This window comes from Equus caballus, chromosome 6 (assembly GCF_041296265.1).
Source record: "Equus caballus isolate H_3958 breed thoroughbred chromosome 6, TB-T2T, whole genome shotgun sequence".
NCBI lineage: Eukaryota > Metazoa > Chordata > Mammalia > Perissodactyla > Equidae > Equus > Equus caballus.
In genome coordinates this window covers 24,113,511-24,137,376 of record NC_091689.1, presented here as the reverse complement: position 1 = coordinate 24,137,376, position 23,866 = coordinate 24,113,511, and the positions used below count along the sequence as shown (strand labels likewise).

Below are 23,866 nucleotides of genomic sequence, written 5' to 3'. Positions count from 1 at the left end.
AAATATGCATGGACACTTTGAAACGCTGAAACTGGCAAATACTAAGTACACGCTCCTTTTAAAGACTGTACATTCAGAATGTTTTAGCTACTGCGAACAGTCTGAACCAGCCCTCGATTAAGTTTTCACAAGAGCTTATGTATGGCAGTGATTTCTCTAGCAGGAGCACAACCTGGGTTAGTCTGTAGCTGGTGGAAACCGTATAAGCAGCCCTCTAAGGCTTTCAGAGCTTGAAGATGAGGGTGGGCAGAGCAGGGCATCTTGTGAAGCCGGTGCTCTGCAACAATTCAAATAAAGTGGGTGCAAACAACACAGATGAGGAGCGAGGACCAGGGCTGCAGGGAAAAAGGAGGGGACACAGCTGGGATACAGTGCTCAGCGTCTGAGCCGGTCGCTCGCCCCGGACCATTAGGAAGACTGCACAGGGAGGTAACTTTCAGGTATGCGTTTGAGGGAAGGTAACGCGGGCAGGGGAGCCTGTTCCTTCTGAGAGGCCTACCTTGGAACTGTTTCCTTCTAAGTCTACTTGGAAAACATGCAGCTGACATATCAAATTCTCAGCAGTAGAGTCATGGGGACCCAACTGAATGTCAGGGCTGTCCAGGAGCTTCATGTCCCCAGGGCCTGCCTCACTCCTGTTGACTCCAGGGCTGGCCTCTTTGGCCAGAGGCTCCGCATTCCCACCCTCTGGCAGACGCAATCATCAACTATCACCAGACTGGTGGGGCACAAGGATGGCAGCCACAAATGTTACTTTGGCCTGAGAGTGGGGAGGAGACTCCAAAAAACCAAAAGCCTGGAAATCAGAGTCCCACAGCCACCAATGGTGCCTTGGGCCCCACCGGCCAAGTAGCCAGCACAGTACCAGCTGCTCAATGTGATGGGCCAAGCTGGGTGTGCTCCTTAACAAGATGGGGCTGGGGAGGGGGTGACAAAATCCCCCTGAGGGCTTCCCACTGGACAGAAAGGGATGATCCCATTATGTGGAAATGTCATTTTTGAAGAATTACTTGATCCCTGATAAGCAAAGTATTTTTCTATTGTGCAAATACGTTGAGGTCAGAATTAACAACATATTATCCTTTCATCTGGTCCAGAGGGCACAGTCTTTTACCTACATTATGCACGTTTCCTTTTAACTACAGGCGCCAGTATCATTTCTTCCACCTCCATCTGCACCACCACCTGTGAGATGTGTCATGACTCGAGCCTGGGTTTGGCATAAGGCAGGGAGCTGCATGCCCTGGGTCACAGGGGCAGAAATCAGGCATGTGGGCAGACCAGCTGCTGGTCTCCTGACCCCCTAGCAGAGGATGACTCAGTGCCCGGCTGGCGAATTCCTGTGACACTGGGCAGAGCTCTGAGTAAGTGTGTAAACTGCAGCGGCTCTCCCAGGCCTCAGGGGGCAGGGATTACTGTGCTTCCCTGACAGGCCCTGAGCTGCTGAGATGCCACCATGCCCTTAATCCAGCCCCACCCTTCCTGCTCAGAGCACCAGAGGTGTGGCCCATTAGCCGAGGCCACCCTCAAGTCTGATGGGCATAATTCCTGACTACAAATGGGAAGCATGGCCTACATTACTGCTCTTCTGATCTCTAAGGACAAACTGATCTCATCATCAGAGGTTACATTATCAATTAAGAAAAATAAATCAGACCAGGTAGACGGCAGCTGGGGGGAGTCCAGGTCTAAGAGGCTGTCAGTTAAACTGGAACGTGCTCGGCAGGCAGCAGGGGAGACAGACAAACATGTATCTTGCATTTGATTTCGCTGGTTCAGATGTCTAAATGCTGGAGTAAATCCATGTGCCTCTTCGGTGTTCTTACTCTAAAGCGCACTGACCTGACCAAGTATGGCTATAGGCTGCTGCTGATTCCCGGCCCTCTGAGGCCTAGGAGACTCAGGCCCCATTCTGGGCCCGGAACCACAGCAAACTCAGAGGCCACAGATATGGTCTCAGTGGCAGCAGATGCTGTGTAGGTTGCTTTCAGAGGTATCGCTTCTGTCCCTCAGGCACGAGGGTCTGGCTCTCTGATAAGGAGCTACATAGGCATTGCTACTGGCCATGGGTACATGGCCTCTGCAGAAACCCAAGGCCCCGGGCTGCTCTGGGCTCCAGCCAGTTTCCTCTGGGCAGCATGTGAGAAAGGTCTCCCTGTTTTTTTTTTTTTAAATCATCCAGATCTAGCTTCAAAGGGTTCCAAAACTTCCTTGCCCCATCTGGACCCGAAAGCAAAAGAGCTGATTTTTAAAAGCCAAATTCTCGCTGCATTTGGACACAATGAATAATGTGTCTTTCATATTTTCTTTGTATTTCTCTTCAATAGTTGCTTCACCCAACATCTTTCTGTCTGCTCTATACAATGAAAATACAAACTAAATGAGAATAGAAAAAAATAATTAAAGCATTAAATTGTACAAATTACAAATCTGTTCCAAAATATACTTACATTAAATAAAATACGCATTTCAGTAAGAGATCTACAGTGAATGACTCTATGCATTCTGGGAAGCTTCACGACACCTAGGCAGGGCCACCATTCGTGGAGGAGCTAAGAGAATTTGCATCCAATCACAGTTTGTAGCGGGTTTCTTGCCGCCAATCTGCGAGCTACACTGAGCACGTCATTAGCATCACTTGTGCAGGGAAGTAATCTTGTTTGGGACAAGGGAAGAAGCAAGCTCTAGCCTTAACTCTGAGTTCATTACAACTTCTCATCAATAGCCTATACAGTACAGTTTCAAAAAGTAAACATGTTAAGGTAAGCAGACAACTCTTTAGAACCCCAAACACATTTTCTTGCTGTATTTATGTGGATCTCTCCGTCTACAATGGGCGGTCGTGAAGAGGTTCTTCCTCAGGACAACATGTCACAGGACTTGGACGACCCAGTGGGACTGAGAGGGAGCGTGAGGACTGGGGAGGAGGGCTCCCTCTTGGTTTAAGCTGAGACAGATTTAGAACACACAGTCCACGGCCCTGCGGTCTTCTCCTCCTATCATCTGGCGTAACGCTTAATGTAGTCTTCAACTTTATTCCGGAAGTCCTCCTGTGGAGCGAGGGATCAGGAGAGAAGGGAGAAGAGGGGGAGCGAGTTAGTGAGGGGAAGCGAAAGTTCAGGAGCACGTCAGACCCACCTGAGCTGAGGACCTGCTGGAGCTCTCGAGAGCATGTGTAGGGCTTGCCCTCCACCCTCCAGTCACCAAGGCGGCAGGGTCATCAGAGACCTACGGAGCTGCACGCTGTTTCCCACCACTCTGCGTGCCCACTGTGTGCGAGGCACTGTGCCGGGGTGCTGAGGTGGGGACACAACCACAGAAGCTCTAAGAGTAAGGGATCAAAGACCCTTCATTTTGCAGATGGGGAGAGTGAGGCCCACGAGTGTGGTCAAGGTCACGATGAGTCAAGCCAGGACTCTTGACCACAAATGGGTATGAGCTATGGCTGCTGCTCTCAGAAAGACCCTTGTGTCCACATCTGTCTTCCCAGAATGACTTCTCTGCTGCCTTGCTGCCTATTTAAAATGTGCCCACTCTTCATGGCCCAAGTGCAGCCCACCATCAGGCTGACTACCTGCCCGAGAGGAGGGGTGGGCTCAGAGTAGAGCTCCCTCCTTGCGCATTGAGCAGAGGCCTTCTGGGAGCCTGGACTGACTCTCAGGTCTGGATCTGGGGATCTCCCAGGCCAGGATGGGCGGGAGGGAAAGCCACCTCAGATCTGAGCCAGCAGCCACGTCTGTTCTCTCTCAAAGTTAGAAGCAAAATTCTCTGGCCTTGCAGGACTGGGCAAGGGGACCCCACCCACCTCAGAATGCCCACATTTAGTGGCAGGACACTGTGTGATCTAACAGGCAGCCTCTTGACCCTCTTACTCCTACAACACAGCTGCCAGGTCACTGATGTCCTGTGAGGTCACTCTGCTTCCGTCCCATCAAGTGACAGGCGCAAGGCCATGTGACCCCCACTATTCAGGGAGCACAGCACAGCTCTTGGTGGGTGCTGACGTGCACCCTCTTGTGGCAAGCTGCTGCCTGGAGCTGCGTCTATTCCAAGGGACACACTTAGAAGGCAGTGGAGCACTGAGCTGGCCTGCTCTTCTGCCACACTTAATTAGCACAGTGACCCTTTCAAGGTCAGGGTGGGTCCCTAGTTTTCAAGTTCTGGAAATGGTTCAGTGACTTGCTCATGGTCTCAGGTGAGACAGTGGAGAGCTACAATCGCACACTAGGTGGTCCTGACTGCCAGTGCCTGCACTTGTTGACAGGACTGTGTTCAGAGGCTCCCACGCAGCCTGCAGCAAAGACAGGCTGCACAGATGCCCTGACTTGCCTCTAGCAAAAACTCTCCCAAGGCCATTTCCACGGTATCCTGAAGCCCACAACACCATCAGTCCTAAGGAGCCACAGCCAAGGCTCACAGGATGTGAAGACCCCGCAGACACCCCCACCCCCATCCTGCCCTCAGACCAAAGGTGCCTCTGCTTCTTAGTCTAACTCCCTTTGCTCTCATCACCTCACCCAGGACAAGGCCCAGAGTCCATGGCCTCCAGAAGGCCCTTCATGCTCGGACCTCTGCTGCCTCCCACCTTTCACTCTGCCTAGGGGCCCGCAGAGCAGGACCAGAGTGAAAACCCTGAACTCTGAAGCCAGAATGCCTGGGTTCAAATCTTTGGCTCCACCCCTTCCTGGTGAGCCTCTCACCTTCTTGGTGTCTCTGCTTCCTCAGCAACAAATCAGGGATAACAAGAGTCCCTGCCTCGTGGAGTTGTTAGGGGAAGAAATGCCCTCAGGGAAGTGCCTGGGACAGTGCCTGGCACCTGCGAGGGCCCTCAGGGTTGCTGCTACTATCATGTCCCTGCTGTCCTGCTGCCTGCTCTAGTGAGGCTGGCCTCTGTACTCTTCTTTGAATACCCCAGCACACTCCCGCCTCAGGACCTTTGCATTGGCTGCCATTACTCTCTGGAATACGCTTCCCCACTTGGTTCACATCCTAAAGGCCCTGAGTACCCGACATAAAATAGTAACACCCATCGCCCCTCACCCCACGCACGCCCTGACCCCCAGACCCCCTCTCATGTGATGTTTGCTCATCAGTGCTCCGCCTCCTCCCAGTCGCATGTCCACTCCACAGGGACAGGGACCATCTGTCCACTCATCTATCCTGAGCAGTGGGCACCTCACACGGCACTTGAGTGGCCACCGGCCAAACTTGGGATGAATAACGAATACACAAAGCAGCAGAGAGCGCAGTAACTGCTCAGGACTCATCCTAGAATTCACGTGGGGCTGTCGCTGTACGGAGGACTTCAGGCCCATCTTACTGGGGCTATAAGTTTATAAACTGCAAGTCTTCCCCTTATTTCATACAGAGTAGGAAGCAACCTTCCAAGAAAAAGACGACTTGTAACCTCTTTCTCCAGCTGGCTCTGGAGGCGTGTTCCCCATTGTCATTGCTTTCCTTCCCCGACAAGCTTAGTCCACAAGGGCGGCCAACAGTCACAGTGCTGAGTGGGGGTGTCCTTGTCCGTGACTGTGACAGGTGGAGTTACGACATGAACAGAGCCCCCTGAAAAGGTGGGGGCCCCGGGGCATGCCTGCAGGGCTTGTCAGCGCAGTGGACAAACCAAGGTCCTGCGCAACCCAGCGCAGCACCCGCGGCCAGGGAGCCCAGAGGTGGTGCGGAGGGCTGGCTGCTGCAGGCAGTGAGCCCTGAGAATAGGCCGAGGGGCCGCCCAGGGCCGTCTCACGCCACGGGCACTTCTCCCCACGGCCTCTACTGTCTCCTGACCTCCCCAGCAGGGCGCTGGGCTCACAGCCAGCCGCCTCTGCCTGACCAAAAGCACCTACTGACCCTCCAGTCCCGCTCACGACTTCCTGTGCCCTGCGGGGCATGTGACACAGGACACGGGCTGGCTGCCGTGGCTCTCAGGTCTCCGGCAGTGGCACTCCTGCCCACTCCTTGGGGTCCTGCTGAGGCAGCACCCCTGTTCCTCTGTCACACACATTTAAAACACCCTGCACACCTGGGGCACAGCAGGTCTTACAGAAACAGACGCACTTGCTCCAAACGTTCAGTACAGTATTTAGAATGAACCTGATGGCTTTTAGAACTTGATATGTTCAGAGCAATGTCAGCCAATCCAACAGTGTTGGTGGCTGACTGCTGGGGTTGGTGAGGATTCGCAGGGAATCTGGTTCAGAAAATGAAACACGAGGTTTTCTGACTAAACCAAGTCAGCACGGTAGTGGCGCCTGCTTGGGCCTAACTAGCTACCTAGCTTGGCCCCAGGCGAGGCTGAACAACCTCTATCAGCCTTGTCCAGGCACACAGGCCGTCTCCCAGCCTCCTGCTCCAGATCCAATGCCTTTCTATGCACGTTGTACAGATGTGTGTACAGGGAACATTTATTGTATTACTGTTTGTAGTCAGATAAAAACCCCGTGCGGAAACCCTGAGTGCCCACCAATAAGAGAATGGTTGAAAAAGGTAGGGTAGGGGCTAGCCCCGTGGCCGAGTGGTTAAGTTCGCGCGCTCCACTGCAGGCGGCCCAGTGTTTCGTTAGTTCGAATCCTGGGCGCGGACATGGCACTGCTCGTCGGACCACGCTGAGGCAGCGTCCCACATGCCACAACTAGAAGAACCCACAACGAAGAATACACAACTATGTACCGGGGGGCTTTGGGGAGAAAAAGGAAAAAAATAAAATCTTTAAAAAAAAAAAAAGGTAGGGTAGAGCCACTTTATGGACTATTAAACAGCTCCTAAAATGACTGAGTGATAGTTTATGCATTAATTTAAAGGAAAAAAGTTAAAAATAAAGGAGAATTGTTAGGAGGTCATAAATATCATCCTATTATTTGGGGACAAAAGCAAACAGGCATGCCTGCCTACAAGCCCATCGAAAGGTGATGTAGCCAGCTGGGGGCCAGGAGGGCGCTGGAGGGTGTGACAACTATTCATTCTCCCTTCTGTCTTCCTGGATTGTTAATAAGGTGCAGTAACAGTTGCCTGAATTCATAGTGAATTCTACTAGGAAATCACATCCAATAAAACCCCTCCTGACTGACCTTGGGTCAAACACTTTCCTGAGACCACTCGCATGTGTTATAACATACTGTTTATAAATTGCTTTACACCCCAGTCCTGGGCCCCACATTCTCAGTTTCATACTTATCTTATCAAAAGACAATAATTATCTTTTTACCAAACACATCCACCTGGAACATTCCTGTTACTAGCTTACCTTGTCCCGTAAATGATGTTCTGCAGCTTCAATATTCAGTGGATCATCAAAATTCAAAAGGTCCTTAAAAAGAGAGAAACTCAAAGTAAACAAAAGAAATAATCTGTTTTCTGTTGTTACAAGTCTTCATTTACGGAACCAGACAACAGAAATCTAATCAGTGAATGCTAAAATGACCTAGAGAGTTGAGAAATTCCATTAAGAACTAAAGTTCTTTTGATATAAGAGTACTGAACATGTGAGTAGCTTTTTCAAAATGGTGATTAATGGTTGACTGAAAGAAGTCAGCTTACATATAATTGTCCAAAGTTTGGTGAAAATGGAAGAAATAGCAATCACATTAATTTCTAATGCTATTTTTGATAACTGGAGAGTGAAAAACCACTCATTATGAATATTTCCAAATAGAAATCCCATTCTTTTTTCCTTAAAAATTCATTTCCCTCCTTTATTTTGTGATGAATGACTTTCTAATAAGTCTATGGTGTCTATTCTGACTGTAGCTGGATTTTCTCTTTCTCTTCTAACTCACAGTCATAAACATCAAACTCAGAGCCCAGAAGGTATGACGTCTGGAACCCGATTGAACGCAGGGCCGTGCCACCAGGCCAGTGTCCTTGGGCCTCAGGTGGGAGCACCACACCCCTCCTACCTGTGCATCTGCTGGGGCCGGGAAGCTGCCCCTCCAACAGCCCGCCGTCCTATGGGCTGCCCAGGATAGGCTCCTTTTCATGGAGGGACCTTAGGTTTTTACCAAAAGCAGCATAGCTTTTTTGTCAGAGATAGATCCCTGACGCTTATTTCCTTTAAAGTTCTTTTATGGTCAAAAAGTAAAAACTTGCAGGAACAAATATTATGTAAAAAATCCAAATGCCAGCTTCAGCTGGGCACTTTTTACTTCTCCCCACGCCTCTCCTGCCCTCCAACCCTGCCTGCAATGTGCTGTTTTCTGAGGACAGCAACCTTCGGCAGCTCGTCACTGAGAAGAGAACAACTCTAAGGCTCGGGGTTTGTGAAAAGCCTCAGGCCAGATCACCACAGACTCCTTCACCCAAAGCAGCTCACCTGGGAGCGAAGAGGCTGCCTGCTGGGCTGCTGGTGGGAGCGGGCACGGCACGGGGCTGGGCCAGACGCTCCCAGAGGAACGGCTGCCCCACGTGAAGGACTACAGCAGTGGCACCGGCCCCACGCTCCCAGGATGCGGGTGACCACCCCAGCAGGGCAGGAGTGGGGATGCTCTGCTCCTCCCCGACCACCTCCCCATGCGCACTCAAAGCCCTCTCCGTTCCCACCTCACTGTTCTTCTGACTCTCACAAGTGCCAGAGAAAAGAGGGGGTCAGTGTGCACATGGTGCTGTTTTTAATCTCCCTGTTATCCTTTATGTGCTGTTTAAAACCAGCAGTCGGGAAGCAAGAAAAACTTGGGATTTTGGTCAATATACTTACAGTAAACAAAGAGTTTAATCCCCACACAACATCCTGAAATGAGAAAGAAAGAAGAAAATAAGTTTCAGGCTCCTGTGCCCTTAAGTCTTTTAGATTCAGGACCTCGAAACACATATTGTGCCATATCAAAATTCATCTGTAGCACACACTGTTTTTCCCAAGACAGAAAATTAAAACAACTCTTCAATATAACCACAAACCCTGGGAAGTTCAGAGACGAGCAGTCACAGGTGGTGAACACAAAATCCCAGGAAACATAAACTGCCCTCGCGGGAAGCCCAGGGCCCCACGAGCGCAACCCCATGCGTGACTGAGCCCCCGGGCGGCGCGGCACAGGAGGGCCTCACCCTACACCAGCCGTCACCTGTCACTACTGAATACCGTTCAGACTTGCGCAAAGTCCTCTGTGAAACACAAGCTGTCGTTTTTGCCTCTATGGCCCCTTGGGGATCATAGATAAGCTAATTACTCACTGTCCCACTCAGTCTTCTTAATAATTTTGTTCTAGTTTCTCCAAAAATCAAGGGAGACTAACATTTTCTAACATTCAAAGATCAGAAACTTTCATTATGATACAACTGAGACCAGCACTGTTCTCTGTGGACTTGTGATCTGTGACTCCATCACACATCCTTCTCAGCCTTCCTCTTCGTCACCTCAAGAGCCTTGTCGTTTTCAGGCCTGAACTCATTCTCATACAATACTCTCTGCTAGTTGGCAATTTTAGTGGCCCCTCTCTGCTTTCTCCCATCCATCCATCTGTCCCTCTCCAGTCACATGCACCCCTTCATCCATCCATCCATCCATCCGTGTCCTTTTGGCGTGAGCTGGGCCTGAGGCCAGAGCTGGGAGTGAACTCAAGCTCTTGGTCTACTGCAGGGGTCAGAAAGACGGGCGTGCCAGCAGAACTCCACAGAAGTGTTCCCACAGAGGACCCACCCAGAGAGGAAGCTTCACGGGGGGCGGGGGGGGGGCCTGCCAGGTGGAGGCATGGCAGGAAGGACACCCTCCAGGTAGACAGACTGCCTGTACAGAAGCTAAGTTCCAAGGGGCAGGACATGTCCAGGGCGTGGCGAGAGGAGGACAGGCCAGGCTGCCCACAGAGGCAGGGACCACACCTCGTGAGGAGCCACGGTCATGACTGCATCAAGTCTGCAGTGTCCCCTGATTCTGGGACAGGGCCCCAAACTCCTTCCCTGTCTTCCTCCCCCGAAGTGCCTAGTTGGTGACACCCAACACCCAACAGTCCTTTCTGGCCACAAAGAGCGATGAACACACCACAACACAGTTTGCAGCTGTCTCCACGAGGTGTGGACATGTGCAGAACTAGACCTGGCCCCGGCCTGGTGCAGTCACCTGCACGTCTCTCTGGGTCTCAGGGTCCTCTAAGAGTAGGGGTGCTGCAATGTGCCTCCTGTCTACCCCAAGAGCTGGGGAACAGGAATGAGGAGAGACGCTAAGAGATGAACCCTAAGTCAATGGGTAACGGATGAGGTTAGTTTTCTGTAGAAGTCATTTTAAAAGGCAGGGCCTAGGGAGTTAATCTGTGAAAGATTATCGGGAGAGAGAGCCTGGCACACATGTCCAGTCTTGCTCAGGCTCACCCCTGTGACCTGAGGGACAGCATCCAATGCAGCCTCTCCATTACCAGCCATTGCTTCTTGCTCACTAGGCACTGACTTAGACTTACAAGTGGTTTTAATTAGGACAACCTTTATAATCTACACATGACTGAGCCAAAGCTGATGTGTGTGAAAAAATTTTACTCTTGAGAGAGAGGGAGAGAGGAAGAGAGAGAAAGATAGCCCGAGCAATGTGCAGGCAGTTCTCTGAGCTTCACAAACAACTGAAGGGCTTGCTCTGGTAAGACTGTCAGCCTGAGAGGAGGAGGACACGGTCACCAGAGAAGATGGGCCTCGGCCAGATGACCACGCGTTTGTGCTGAGACCCGGGCTGAAGTGCAGGCTGGGAACACAGTGGCCCTGAACCCAGTACCGGGTGAGCACTCTCCTGGGCAGTATTGATCTGCCACAGGATAGGGCAAAGGCTACAATCGCGTGGAACTGTTTCATTACTCAGTCAAAAAATGAAGGCAAAGTCAGTAGCTGTTTACTACTAAATGAACACTAGCCAACAGTTCTGACTACTTCTGATAAAAAGACCAGGCCACATGAAGAAACCACAGGTGTCCCATGGACACCTCTGCAGAAAAGCCTTGAGGTGAAGCCACGGCTGGCAGCCTCATGTGGGCACTTGTGACGTACACCCCTGAAACCAACTCAGGCCCATGTTGTAGAAGCAACTGGGGCATTTATTGAGTCCCTGTGGCTCCCCTTCCACATATCCCCACTCCTAGTAGAGGGGCTCTCCCCTCAGGACATACCTGGCTGCTGTCCTGCCACCCCTTCTTGTCCTGTATAACTCAGAACGGACAGAGAAAAGTCACATCTACCCTTTCTTTTCCTCCCTCTCTACCCATTCCTGGAAACTCTCCTCTCTTTTAAGGGTGAGATGACTATAAAAGACTGGGGGGAAGTAGAAACTGTAAATTACCTGAAGCCCAAGTGGTAAAGGGCAGACGGGGGAGTAGATGACCCGCCCCTACCCCAAGGCCTCGAAGAGGACTAAGGGCAGAGGAGCTGACCAGGGAAATGGCCTAGCAGCCCCAGGTGGGCAGCGGGGAGAGGAGGGAACAGGGTGTGCCCAGCCAGCTGTGTGGACGGGACGGTGAGGACATCACTGTTCTTACAGGAGGCTGGTTATTCCAGGGGAGGGCTGTGGTCAAAGGCATTGCTCTCTACCTTTAATGTCCTCGTGGGAGCCCAGCCGGTGCCGTCAATCGAATGTTCTCTCAGTAAACTAAAACAGACACAGAAAGGCACAGCGGTCAGTGAAGAGCAGCCTCCGGTCACAAGAGCGCAGGTGCGCCACCCACGCACGCACGCCCGCCGCACTGCCAGGTCCTCTCAGCAGGCGTCTGCTGTTCGGGAGATCCACTGCTCACGCGACCCCGCTTTCCTCCGTGGCTTCGCAGCTTCCTACCTTGCTGCAGAAGGCCTTCTCAACCTCCAGGGTTGTACGCACACTCAAGTCAGATCTCTGGGGTTATTTTTATTAATTGTACACACAGGTCTTTAATCCTGGATGCACAGGAAGTTGTAAGCAGGGAAAAGCATGCTTCAAACAGAGCACACAAAGAGCATCTCTTGATTTAATATTGAGAAAATGATGGTGACAACAATGACAACAGGAACAAGTGCCACTTAGAGCTTCCTACATGTGTGTCAGCATGATCCTAAACTCATTAATGCCTCGACAATGTGAGAGGGAGGTGCCCCCATCTCTCTGTCTTACAGAGGAGGAACCAAGGCACAGAGCAGCAACATGCCCAAGGGCACATGCTGGTCAACAGTGGGTCCTCCAAACCCTGGCAGCTCACCAATGTGAGCTTCTGGCACATGACATTGTAATAGCTATTTTATTTAAAAAAGCTCAACAGAGAAAACTTAAGGATAAAGGCAGATAAATACAAAGTTCTGGATGGTGCTCACCTGTGGGTGGGAGGACCATGTTCAGGAAAGGTGCCCAGGGGCCTCAGAGGTCCTGTGAGGTCCTATTTCTTAACTGGACCTGAGAGTTACTTTCATCACTGTTTTATCAGCTGTAAGTGCACATTACATACTTGCACATAAGTGATTATCCCATACTTTGAAAGATTATAGTTTGTTGCCAAGTTTCCTTTTGGTGAAAAAATTAGTTTGGCATTGTTGAATTATATCATGCTGTTGCTCTGATCTGTATATAACAGTTCTTAAGCTAACATGTCAATATCAGACTTTCCAGGTCATAAGTGTTACTGTGAAGAAATTTTTTGAATCAGAGCATGTTTAAATTCACATAAATCAATTAAGATCAGGAGAAAATATAAATATGCAGAATTCAAGTCAATGTATCATCTTAATTGTCTATGAAGATTAGTTAGAACAAACAAAACCAACCTAAAGTGACCACTACAGCTTAAAAAGGAAACAAGAAAAAAAGAAACTCAAATCATGTACCCTACTCCCATCTAACCGGGTGGACATCTTTCCCCCATATCACTGATGGAGACAAAACCTCTACAATTTTTGACTAATTTTTTGGGAACAATGTGCCAAATCCTAGTGGTTTATATGATCCAATGAGGGATTTCTTTACTACCACAGGGGAAAGGATTACTTCTGATCTAGCTTATCTTTTTCTTTTATAGACCTCATTGCAATCTTTAGCTATACACTTGTTTGTCTACTTATTGAATGCCTGTCTCCCCACCAGCTGCAGGCCCCATAAAGCAGAGAATACAAACTGCTCCCCACTGGGTCTGGGCTCAACCAGCATTAGCTGATGGAAGGCTGGCAGGCTGGCAGGCAGGCCACTGGCTGACCAGTCAGTATCCTCTGAGCATCCTTGTCAACAGCATGGCCAGGGCAGGAGGGATTCGTACCTGGAAGCCAGGTGTGCCCACGAAGGGCAACAGCAAGTAACAGGGGAGCAAGTGCCACTGGGCAGGCTGTGCCCATGTCTGGAGCCACACCTCTGGGCAGGGTGACACCACGGAGGGGAGCACAGTCACCACAGAGACTCTAGCCCAGCCTCAGCAGACGGCAGTCCCATGGGACCTCAGGTGACAGAGCTGTGCAGCCATCAGAGAGGGTACTAGGCAAGGGGACAGAGGATGCCCCAGGGACTACACTCCAGGAGAAAAAGTCTGAAGTGTAACCACCGGGCTCCTGGCCTTGGTACTTCTGACCCTGAGCCAAGAGCAGGGTGAAGGCCCCAGGTGGCAGTGGGACTAATCTCACCAGAGGTAAGTGTCTCTGTGTACCAGACAAGGCCCCACAGTGCACCAGGCGCCAGTCAGCGCTGCTGAGTGAGGAATCCAGGTAGAGGCTGCCTAGTGGTCCCTGCAGACCAGGAGCAGCTGGCCAGGCTCATCCTTCTGTGTATTCAGGAGACGCCATGAGTCAGCCGTGCATTAGCCACTGCTGGACACTGTCTAGTTTTCACAAACGAGGTGGTCTTTCTCCCTAAGTCTGGAACGTCACTTCCCTCAAGTAAATCCCTAGAAGGGCAGCTGATAAGTCCAGGGGTAAATATAAGTTAAATGTAGACCTCACAGCTGAAGGACCAGTGACAGGTGCACAGGTGCAGGCACCTCCAGGGATGGGAGAGCCAGCTCTCACAACCACACTCGCATGTCGCCGACTGTTTGCTCTTCTATCTGCCAGTCTGAGAAGTGTGAGCACCGTCTTGTTGCTTCCATGTGCCTTTTTCTGGTTCCCACTGAGAGTGAGCATCCCTCAGACGCTTAGCGCCCACTTGTATTTCTCCTTCTATGAATCACCTGCTTGTAGTTGATGTTCATTTTTCCAGTGGATGTGTTTGTCTTTTTCATATTGACTGGTAAGAAGTGTTTACATACAAAGGATGTAATCCAGATGATCTTTTCTCTTCCAATTTTGTGTTTTGATATTTTTAATTTTAGTGTGGCTAAATCATCAAAGATTTTCCTTTAAGGTTTCTGGCTTTCATAGCAGGCTACCATGTGCTAAATTCCTGTCATACTTTGCTAATAGTCTGATTTCTCAGAAGATAGCAAAAGTGACTATAGAAATTCTCACCCTGGACCTAATTTTGATGGAGGAAGAGGACGTGACAGGGAACTGGTGTGTGGTGAACGCCCGGTGAGCAAGCACAGGTGAAAACCTGAGGGAAGAAAGTTGGACCAGACACCATTTATAAGCTGCAACTGAAGATCGCAGAGTTTTAAAGCTTCAGTACTTGAAGACAGATACTTAAAAGGGAAGATGCCTTTAAAAAAGGTATACACTCATAAAATGTATTTTTAACTATCAATAAAAAATGAGGTTGATATGAAAAAGGGGGCACCATATTAAAAAAATAAAATGGGTACTAATTGCACTTTGAAGAAAGGAAAAGGGATGCTGACATCCCAGCAGCTAGGAGCACTCCCAGCTGGTCCATCTCCCTTCAAGGGTGACTGGGGCACACTAAGAGGAGAGGGGGAGTGACAGAACACAGAGCGGCTGAGCGGGAGAACTCACTTAGATCGTAGTAAGAAAGTGAAACATCGTGCCAAGGAAATACTTAATGTCTACTCTCCAGATCGTGGCTCAGTATGAGGCATATAATGGGTAATAACTCCCGCAAGTCGCACAGTGCCCAGTGGGGGCAGGCTTCAGGTCCAGGTGGTCTGGCACCTGCAATTAACGTCACTGCCTTCCTAGAGAAAGTGACAGATGCAGAAAATCAAAGCCCAAATGCTAAGTTTACTTAGAAAACAAACAAACAAAAACCATCTCCAACTCCCTACATTAGTAACCAGCAATCTTAAGTGGGAAATTGCTGATTCCTGATCATCTGCCCTTGGAAGGGTGGGGACACACAACTGACATGATGCTCTGGGAAAGCTATCCTGCTCCAAAAGTGCTGTTATGCACATCAAGATGATTTGACAAGGAGGGCATCTTAAATACAAGTGCCTAGTTCTTCCTAAGCCTGTCATCTACAGTTTCTTTTCTGGATTTCATTAATCCTATTTTTCCCTCTTAGGGAATGCAGCCTCTCACTCAAATAGGAGGGGAGAAGGGTCAGGGTCCCAGAGGGAGCATCCTGGGCAGGCGGCAGGCTGCAGAGACTAGCAGGAGCCTTGGCCACCAGAGGGCGCAGGAGGATGTGGGACTAGGGGCTGGGGCGGGAGGGCTGGAGACCACTCCAGATACTGGAGTGTAGCCTAAAGCACCAGGATGGTTTCCTAAACCTCCCCAATCTTGGCCCAGCCTCAAAATCTCCTCCCAGTGCAGACAGCATGTTAGCAAGCCGCACGCTCACACACAGTGCTCACAAATGGAGAAGGCAGGAAGGAAGAGAAACTTACCTTAGACATATTTCGCCTGTCTCTGTGATGTTGGGGTGCCAGATCCTGGTCAAGCATTTCACTTTGGGAGGCTGCAACACAAACAGGAAGTGATCATAGGCTCTCCCAGTCACGACTGCAGTCAAACACTTACCACATAGCCCACCTAGTCCCTTATTTCACTGCTTGCTCAGCATCCAGTCTGACTCACCAGCAGCGTTCAACCTTGGACACTAGCTCACGTGACCACGCAGGAGTGTGTTTTCACACCTCATCCACAAGCGCTAGCCTCACTGTAGAACCTGTCCGTGTGCCTAACAGAACCGGGCAGCAAGCCCCAGAGCCTCCACCACATCTGACCCTCCCTGAGCCGGGGCTGTGGAGGAGGAGCCCTCAGTGCAATCCAGGGAGGAGTTCCGCGCCTCGAGGCCCCAATTCCAACCGGGAGCCCACAGGCTCCTCGGTACTAAGTTGCTGAACTGTGGCTCAAAGTCACCGCTCCTCGAAGTAGTGGCCAGTTCCCTTTGTGAATGTTTCTGAAGATGCTATTGTCATTTACACTGTCCTAGATGCAAGTCTTACTCCACTTTATACTTAAAGGAGGGAGAAAGAATGAAAATGAGTATGTGGGAATAGGGTGATACATATATATGCAACTCCACCCAGAAATAATCTCTATTACCACCTGATGTACATTTTTTGAGCCTCTTTTCTAGGTCACACACAGATATGCGTGCACAGACATTCGTTTTTCTTAATAGAAATGGGGAAATAGCCTATATATTTGTTCACATTTATTCTGTCACCATTTCAGACACCTTTAGGCTTTCTCACATCCCATGGTACAAATACTAGCATTGAATGAGTCAGTTCCCTATTACTGGACATTCAGGCTGCTGCCCACTTCCACTATAAACCGTGCTAAATCGATGGTCCTGTCTTCGCTCACTTCCGTGTGAGGTATTTGCCTGGGCTGAAGCCCAGGAAGAGGAACTGCTGGTCAGAGGCCCGGCTACGCATAGCATACAGTGCCAAGTGCCCTGTAGCCAGGGAGGGCCCCTCCCCAGTCCTAGTTCCATGGTGAGGGCTCCTTGCTTTGAGGAGCATAAGTGTCACCTCACAGAATCTCACCAGACATGTCATCTCATAGACATTAATGTGTCAACCCTTTGTCACAGGGGGGAAACATTTTCCCAGTTTATCATTTGGTATTAATTTGCATTTATGATGTTATGTGAGGTGAGAAGGCTTTGTCAAATGTTTGTAATCGAATTTTTGTCTTTGATACCAACCTAGAAAATACTTCACCACCCAAATACTCTCCTGTACTTTTTCTAGTAATCAAATAGTTTCATCTTTTTATTTGTATAAAACAAACACACTTTTTCAGCACCCTCCTAAATTTTCTAACTGATTTCAAAACACCACGACATCAAAATATTCCCCAAACTGATCAATCCAACCATGCAAATGGAGGTGCCTGAGGACTACAGAATTAAGGTTCAGAGTGAGTTTAAATCAATTTAACACGCTCTCATTTGCTTTTCTGCAAGTAAACGAGGTGCATTAGGCAGAACGAACGCCAGCCAGTACGTCCTGCACTTCCAGCGAGGCCTCTGAGCTGGAGAGAGAAGGCCAGCACTGTCGGGGCTGGAGGGATCGCTCCAGGTAAGTGTATGAGGTTAACAGAGCAGGTACGCTGAATCACTGACTCAGCATCGGAAGGACCCTGAAGGCTCCGTCTCCCTCCCTTCTATGGAGTCTCCGGCACATGGTCACTCGCTAGTGTTCACTACACCTCCAAGTGTCTGACTGGAGTTGCCCCTTCTCCTCCTTGTCCCTCCACACCTGCCACATTAGATGTTGACACAGATGCCTCCCTTCCCGATGGCCCTCTTAACTACAGTCCTCAAAAATGAGAGCAAACCGCTGCATCAGAACTGTGGGCCCGGATTCTGACACACACTTTCCAAACTGAAGTGTTCTTGTAGGCCCCCACCCCATCCTAAAGGAAGACAAACAAGAAATACCCAGCTCCACCTCCTACCTCAGTGACTGGCATTGCCACCTACTCCATCACACAGCTAAGAGTTTACGATATGACAAACACTGCATTGCAAATCACTGGGGAAAGAGGGAGTCTTCAGAGGACAACTGCCTAAGCATTTGGAAAAATATACTTGGATCCCTACTTAGAGCTTTATTCCAGATGAACAAAACATAAACGACACAGAACTATAAGAGTACTAGCAGAAAATGTAGATGAGCTGTCTTGGCGTCTGAAGGCTGTTTTAAGCATTTCATCACATGAAAAATTTGTGAAGGAAAAGTAGATTTGACTATAGTGGTGAAACAAAAAAACTTTTATAGAACAACAACAACAATAAAAGACAAATGAAAAACAAGAAAATATTTACAGTATAGCTAAGAAAACTAAGAAAAAAGTCCCATATAACAACTTTTTTTTTTGCTGAGGAAGATTGGCCCTGAGCTAACATCTGTCGCCAATCTTCTTTTTCGTTTTTCCCTGTGATCCACCACCACTGCATGGCCACTAACAGACGAGTGGTGTGGTTCCACCCAGGCCACTGAAGTGGAGCGCGTGGAACTTTAACCACTAGACCATTGGGGCTGGCCTTCATAACTCTTATAATAAGAAAAACAATGGAAAAAATGGCAAATAAGCACATAGTAACAGCTCATAAAAACATAAATAGCTAATAGGTCAGAAAAAATACTTAGCATTCTACTTATTCAAGAAATGAAAATTCAAATGACAATTAGATACCATTTACTTCCTCTCAAAATGGTACCAAAGAAAAAATACCCCATCACGCTGAGGGTTTAAGAAAAACGGAAAGGGAATTTTCAAACCCAGATGGTGAGGATACCAATGGGCATGACCTCTCTGGAGGGTAATTTAATAGTTATGAAGAGCTTTCAAATTAGCATCAGTTACTCAATACCCATTCTTCCACTTCTAAGAATTTACCCAAAGGACAGAGGCAGCACACACAAGCTGTTGTCTAGGACATGCATCCCAGCCCTGTTTATTCCAGGGGTCAGCAAACTGTAGCCATGGCCCAAATGCAGGCCAGGCCTGTTTTTGCCTGGTCTGCGATCTAAGTACATGGTCTACATTTTTAAAAGGTTTTTTAAAAAAAGAATATGTGACAGAGACCATATATGGTCCACAAAGTCTAAAATATTTACTATTTGGCCCTTCACAGAAAGTCTGGTTCACACTATCAAAAATTGGCCAACTAGTGGACTGATGATAAAGGACTGGCTTAAAGCGATGATACATCACACATGAAGAGCTCTTATTAATGATGATGTAATCAGACATTACCATGAGAACTTATTATGTTATGTTAAAAACCCCAAAGTTACCAAGATACATGGAGCGTGATCCCATTGTTATGTACAATTATATACTGTCTGTGACATACATCAAAAAGTTAATGGTGATCATCTCCAGGTGGACAGATAATGGGTGATTAACATTCCATTTTTGCATGGCTATTTTTCCTCAAGTGCCTACAAAGTATAATAAACGACATAAAAAGAAGAGGACTAAGTGGGATTTCAGGCATCACCTGTGGTATCTCTGGCTCTCTTCCTTCTGGAAACATGGCAAGACAGCCCTTCGTTACTCGCTTTGGGCCGATCATGGCCACACTACTTGATTTGGTTACGTTACCAATAACGTGTGAGGGGACGTGACATGCGTCACTTACAGGAGGAAACTGGAGCCAAAGAGTTCAAAGCTGACTTCCTTTCTCCTGCTTCCATACACGGTTTCCTCCAACCAACTCATGACCGACATGCCATGGAAGCAGCGTGAGACCCGAGGACTGTGTGACACCATAGCTAGGCTGCTGTCTGCACCAGGCCCTACTCCTCCTCTGGGCGTCTCCATCTCCCCGGGGGTCCCCATGGCCACATCACAACCCTGGCTCATCACTGTTTCTGTGTCTGTCTCCTGGGACACAGCTGCCCAACTCCATGTCTCTAGCCTACAGCACCTGACAGAGCCCGGCACATTTTAGGAGCCCATTAAATGTCACTAAATCATTTCAGCCAATTTCTAAGACCAAGAGAGATTACAAGGAAGGCCTATGGCTGTGAGGTAAATTTCAGGGACAAAAGGACAAAGAACCAAAGGACAATTTGAATTTTAGCTATTGGGGTATAGGGAGGTATGTTGGAGGAGGGATAGGTGTTTTCTTTCTTTTAAAAGTTTATTCTGAGCCAGCTCCATGGCCGAGTGGTTCAGTTCATGTGCTCCGCTTCGGCGGCCCAGGGTTTCACCACTGTGGATCCTGGGTGTGCACCTAGCACTGCTCAGCAAGCCATGCTGTGCTGGTGTCCCACACAGCAGAGCCAGAAGGACCTATGACTAGAATATTCAACTGTGTACTGGGGGGCTTTGGGGAGAAGAAGAAGAAAAAAGAAGATTGGCAACAGATGTTAGCTCAGGGCCAATCTTAATAAAATGAAAGTTTATTCCAAAGTAATGATCTACTTTACTGATTAAAAGATTTTCAGATTCACAATCTTAATAACAGACCTTAACTGCAGGAACTGTGTTAGGGGTTAGAAAAAAAGTTCCTATAAAGTACAGAAGTGATATAAATCAAGATACGGCATAAAAGCAAAAGAACCCTGAGAAAGCTCCACAAAGCCGTTTCAGGCTAACCTGCTGAACCTGGCTGTCTCCTCATCCAAAGCAAACACGGATGCCCCTCACCATCTCCACCCTAAATGCCCAGAACTTGTGTGTTTTCATTTGCTGGTTTAATTTCCCTGCCATAGTTTGTAGGTGGCAGACGGCACGCCAACCATCGGGCAAGTGTGTACTGCACGCCTGGTGGGGCAGGCCCTTGCCAAGCACTGGAAACACCATGTAATTAAGACACTCCCAGACTCCTCCTTCAGGAAGTGACAGCCTAGTGGCAAGAGATGCTAAACAGAATTACGTAAGTACAGTCGTGTATCGCTTAACAACAGGGATATGTTCTGAGAAATGCGTCATTAGGTGACTTCATTGTTGTGCGAACATCAGACTGCACTTACGCACACCTAGACGGTGTAGCCTACTACACACCCAGGCTACACGGTACTAATCTTATGAGACCACCATCATGTATGGAGTCCATCCTTGACTGAAATGTCGTTATGCGGCACATGCCTGTAAAGACTAGCTAAGAAACAGGTAAACACAACCACCTCTGCATCGATTAAGCCTGACGTCTCGTGGTTTCCTGGGGATGGCGTCACCCTCTACCACTTGCCCTGAGCTTGGGACACTCACTGGCCTGACAGCAAGGCAGCTGTGCCACCTTAGCCTGGATGAGAGGTCGGGAGAGCAGAGAGTGGAAGGGGCCCTAACAGCAGCAGAGTAGGGTCTGGGTCCACTCCAGGGGGCTGGCCTCTTGGTGCTTCTCAGCTGGACAACGTGTGTTTCACTCCTGATGAAATCGGACTAGCCCATCATTTAGAAATTTTCCAAAGGAGCCAGAAACTAAAACATAAAAATGTAAAATCATAATAAGTCACCATGAATACAGGAAACGTGTCTTTGAGGCTCAGTGGTTTCTATCCTCTGTTTATTCCATTTCCCACCTCTCTGTTTCTTGAAGAAGCCACACAGGGATGGAACAGTATGACCAACATTTTCTCACTATGAAGTGGCCACCAGGTACAGCGGGAAGGGCACACGTTAGGAAGCTGGGCAGCTCTGGACAAGAATCAGCTTCAGCAACTGAGCCGTAGACTGACAAAGCTAACCAGGTAAGTTCTCCCTTCCAGAGCCTGACTTCCTAATGTGTAAAGAAATGAATACTAACGTCACCCACGGAACTACTGGACAATGACACAGGTAAAGTGAGTGGAAGCGCCTGGCGCACAGGAGCTCTCAACGAAAATCTGCCCCTTCCTTGATTATTTTCTCATGCTTTGCTCTCTTCCCATATTGGGAACAAGACTCTCCATTACTAAATGATGCCTGAGGTACCTGGAATGATGGTTCTCAGACTCATGGCTCGTCTGAAAAGTTTCCCAGCTTATGCTACGCTCCCCGCTAAGCCATCCTCCTGCCCAAAAACTCACTGCTTTTCCAAAAAAGACTGTGTCACAAACTCATCACCCTCTAATTTTAACACTCTTTTGATGAGTAATGCATACAGATGGCATACGTCCAGACAAATTACAAAATCTGGCATTTTAAGTACTTTATGCTGGTTGTTTCCAGAAACCATCAAAATAGTCCCCGAATTCTAAGTATCTGTACTTAAACCACACCTCTCAAGCTGCCTCTCACCTGTGAGAGTACAGTGCTCTGCAGAGCCAGGTTGCTCAGTGTGTGATCTGGGAAATACGGAAAGTCTCAGCAGGTGGCTGGACAGATGGACAAAGACCTGAAATGCATATTTTCCCGACTTTGCTTAAAAATTGAATTTCTTTTTCTTGGATTGCCAACTCTTCCCCATCCTCACAAATTACATTTCAAAAAGAACTTTGAATGTAGTAGCCCAGTAAAGATCAATTTCCACAGATAAAGGTTTGGCTTCAAACAGAAAGCTTTATAGCCACTGAGTGCTACCCTGGTGCTGGGGGCAGACAATCCCACTTGTCAGTCAGTAGGAGCAGTTACTGCAGGCCAAGGATGGGGCAGGCAGTGCCCCCAGTACCCATAGCCTCAGGTGAACAAGACACTTCATTTTGCATCAGATTTGTCTTTGCTATTTGATAGGCCTGGAGAAGGCTGGGAAACACCAGGGGGAAACAGATATATAGGTATACACAACAAGGAAGCAGAGCTGGCCACGTGCCCGCCTGACAGTTCCAGACTGGGAGGGACTGCACCTCTCAGGGGGCACACATCCCCTCTCCAAGGCGTGTGGAGTTGCTCACAGTCTCTAATGGCTTCTCATTGCCAGAGTGAAAATGCCCCCAACAAACCTCTAAATCTGAGTTTTCTCATTCCTCCTCAATTATTCCCCACCCTAATTTTCCACTCAAGTCGACTTGGTCAATCTACTACACACAGGTGGCCAGTTCTCATTTCTATACCTGTTGACACAGCTCCAGAGATTTCCATGTCACCCTGAACACCTCCCTGGTTAGGGGGCAACCCAAATCAGGACAACGCCAGTTCTATTTCTCCTTTTGTGTGTGTGTGTGTGAGGAATACTGTCGCCGAGCTAACATCTGTTAGCAATCTTCCTCTACTTATGCCGCCACAGCTTGAAGAGCGGTGGGTAGGTCTGCACCTAGGATCTGAACCTGCGAACCCCGGGCCACCAAAGCAGAGAGCACGAACTTAACCACTACGCCATGGGACCGGCCCCTAGTTCTCCTTCTTAACCCGCCCGACCACTTTCCAAAGTGGCCCTCTCTTTTCCTTCTCTGAATTCCCATTAATTAGTTTCCTATCATTGATCAGTATCTCTATTGTCCATGACTTACCTACCACTTTTATCACTTTATGATCCCTTTCTACACTTTCTCTCCCCTTCCTAACTGGTCAGTAAGTTCCTTAAGAGCAAAGACAGAATGTAATCGACTTGGTACAATTATTACCTGGAAGGGTCCTGGAGGGATTAACATGTAGCCATGGGTATAAATTACTTATAGTTTAAAACTACGAGTTGTTTTCTTTTCTAAAATTCTGAAATACACATTTTATACACTTATGGAATTTTGGTGTTATACTATAAACAAAACTATGATTTTTTAAAAAAACGCTTTTTTCTTCAGTGCCAGAATTTTACAAATAAGACTGACACGAAACACACGAGCAGCTCCCAGGAAAGGTGCCCACCTCAGGACAGTTACTATGACCTTAGCAGAGCTGGATGCCCAGTGCAGAATGCCTGGCATGCAGTACTCACAAATATTTGTTGAAAAAATGAACCTCTCTACTGAAACTCTTTTAAATACTGCTGACGAGTGACACTAACTACAGAAATATCAGCAATTTTGTGCTCAGGCCCAGGACAGGGCGGGTAACAGGTAACACGTGCACCCAACGTGGGCACAGGGCTGGGCCCTGGGACGCCACCAGCCACGCAAAGGGGAAGCATCCGCTCAAGCGCAGGCTACTCACCACCATGTTGTACGCATCAGGAACTTCAGTTTCAAACTGAAATTTTCCACCCTGGTAGTAACCCTCATCTATCAAAAAACACAAAACAAAACAAAAAATCCTTTAAATTAAAATAAGGAAACAGAAAGCAAACACTACGTTAGGATAT

The 23,866-nt window shown here is 48.6% G+C and overlaps 1 protein-coding gene and 1 long non-coding RNA gene across 4 annotated transcripts in view; one reads left to right on the top strand and one right to left on the bottom strand.

Moving 5' to 3' along the window:
* Positions 1–23,866, top strand: part of LOC138924600 (uncharacterized) — a 39,574-nt gene that overhangs the window by 11,352 nt on the left and 4,356 nt on the right. The window contains exons 2-4 of one of the 2 annotated variants that reach the window (XR_011439581.1): positions 14,305–14,550; positions 17,159–17,273; positions 21,251–21,401. This is a non-coding gene — a long non-coding RNA (uncharacterized lncRNA). Of the gene's footprint in view, positions 1–13,287; positions 14,551–17,158; positions 17,274–21,250; positions 21,402–23,866 lie in introns of those variants that run through there. The other variant, XR_011439580.1, reaches the window with a different exon arrangement.
* Positions 2,287–23,866, bottom strand: part of UBE2F (ubiquitin conjugating enzyme E2 F (putative)) — a 56,582-nt gene continuing 35,002 nt past the window's right edge. For both annotated transcript variants that reach the window (XM_023642693.2, XM_023642694.2), the window contains 6 exons: positions 23,719–23,786; positions 15,627–15,697; positions 11,491–11,548; positions 8,690–8,722; positions 7,244–7,306; positions 2,287–3,050 (listed from right to left, as the gene is read on the bottom strand). In XM_023642693.2, the coding sequence (XP_023498461.1) occupies positions 3,000–3,050; positions 7,244–7,306; positions 8,690–8,722; positions 11,491–11,548; positions 15,627–15,697; positions 23,719–23,786 (344 nt within the window). In that variant the 3' untranslated portion in view covers positions 2,287–2,999. The remainder of the gene's footprint in view (positions 3,051–7,243; positions 7,307–8,689; positions 8,723–11,490; positions 11,549–15,626; positions 15,698–23,718; positions 23,787–23,866) is intronic.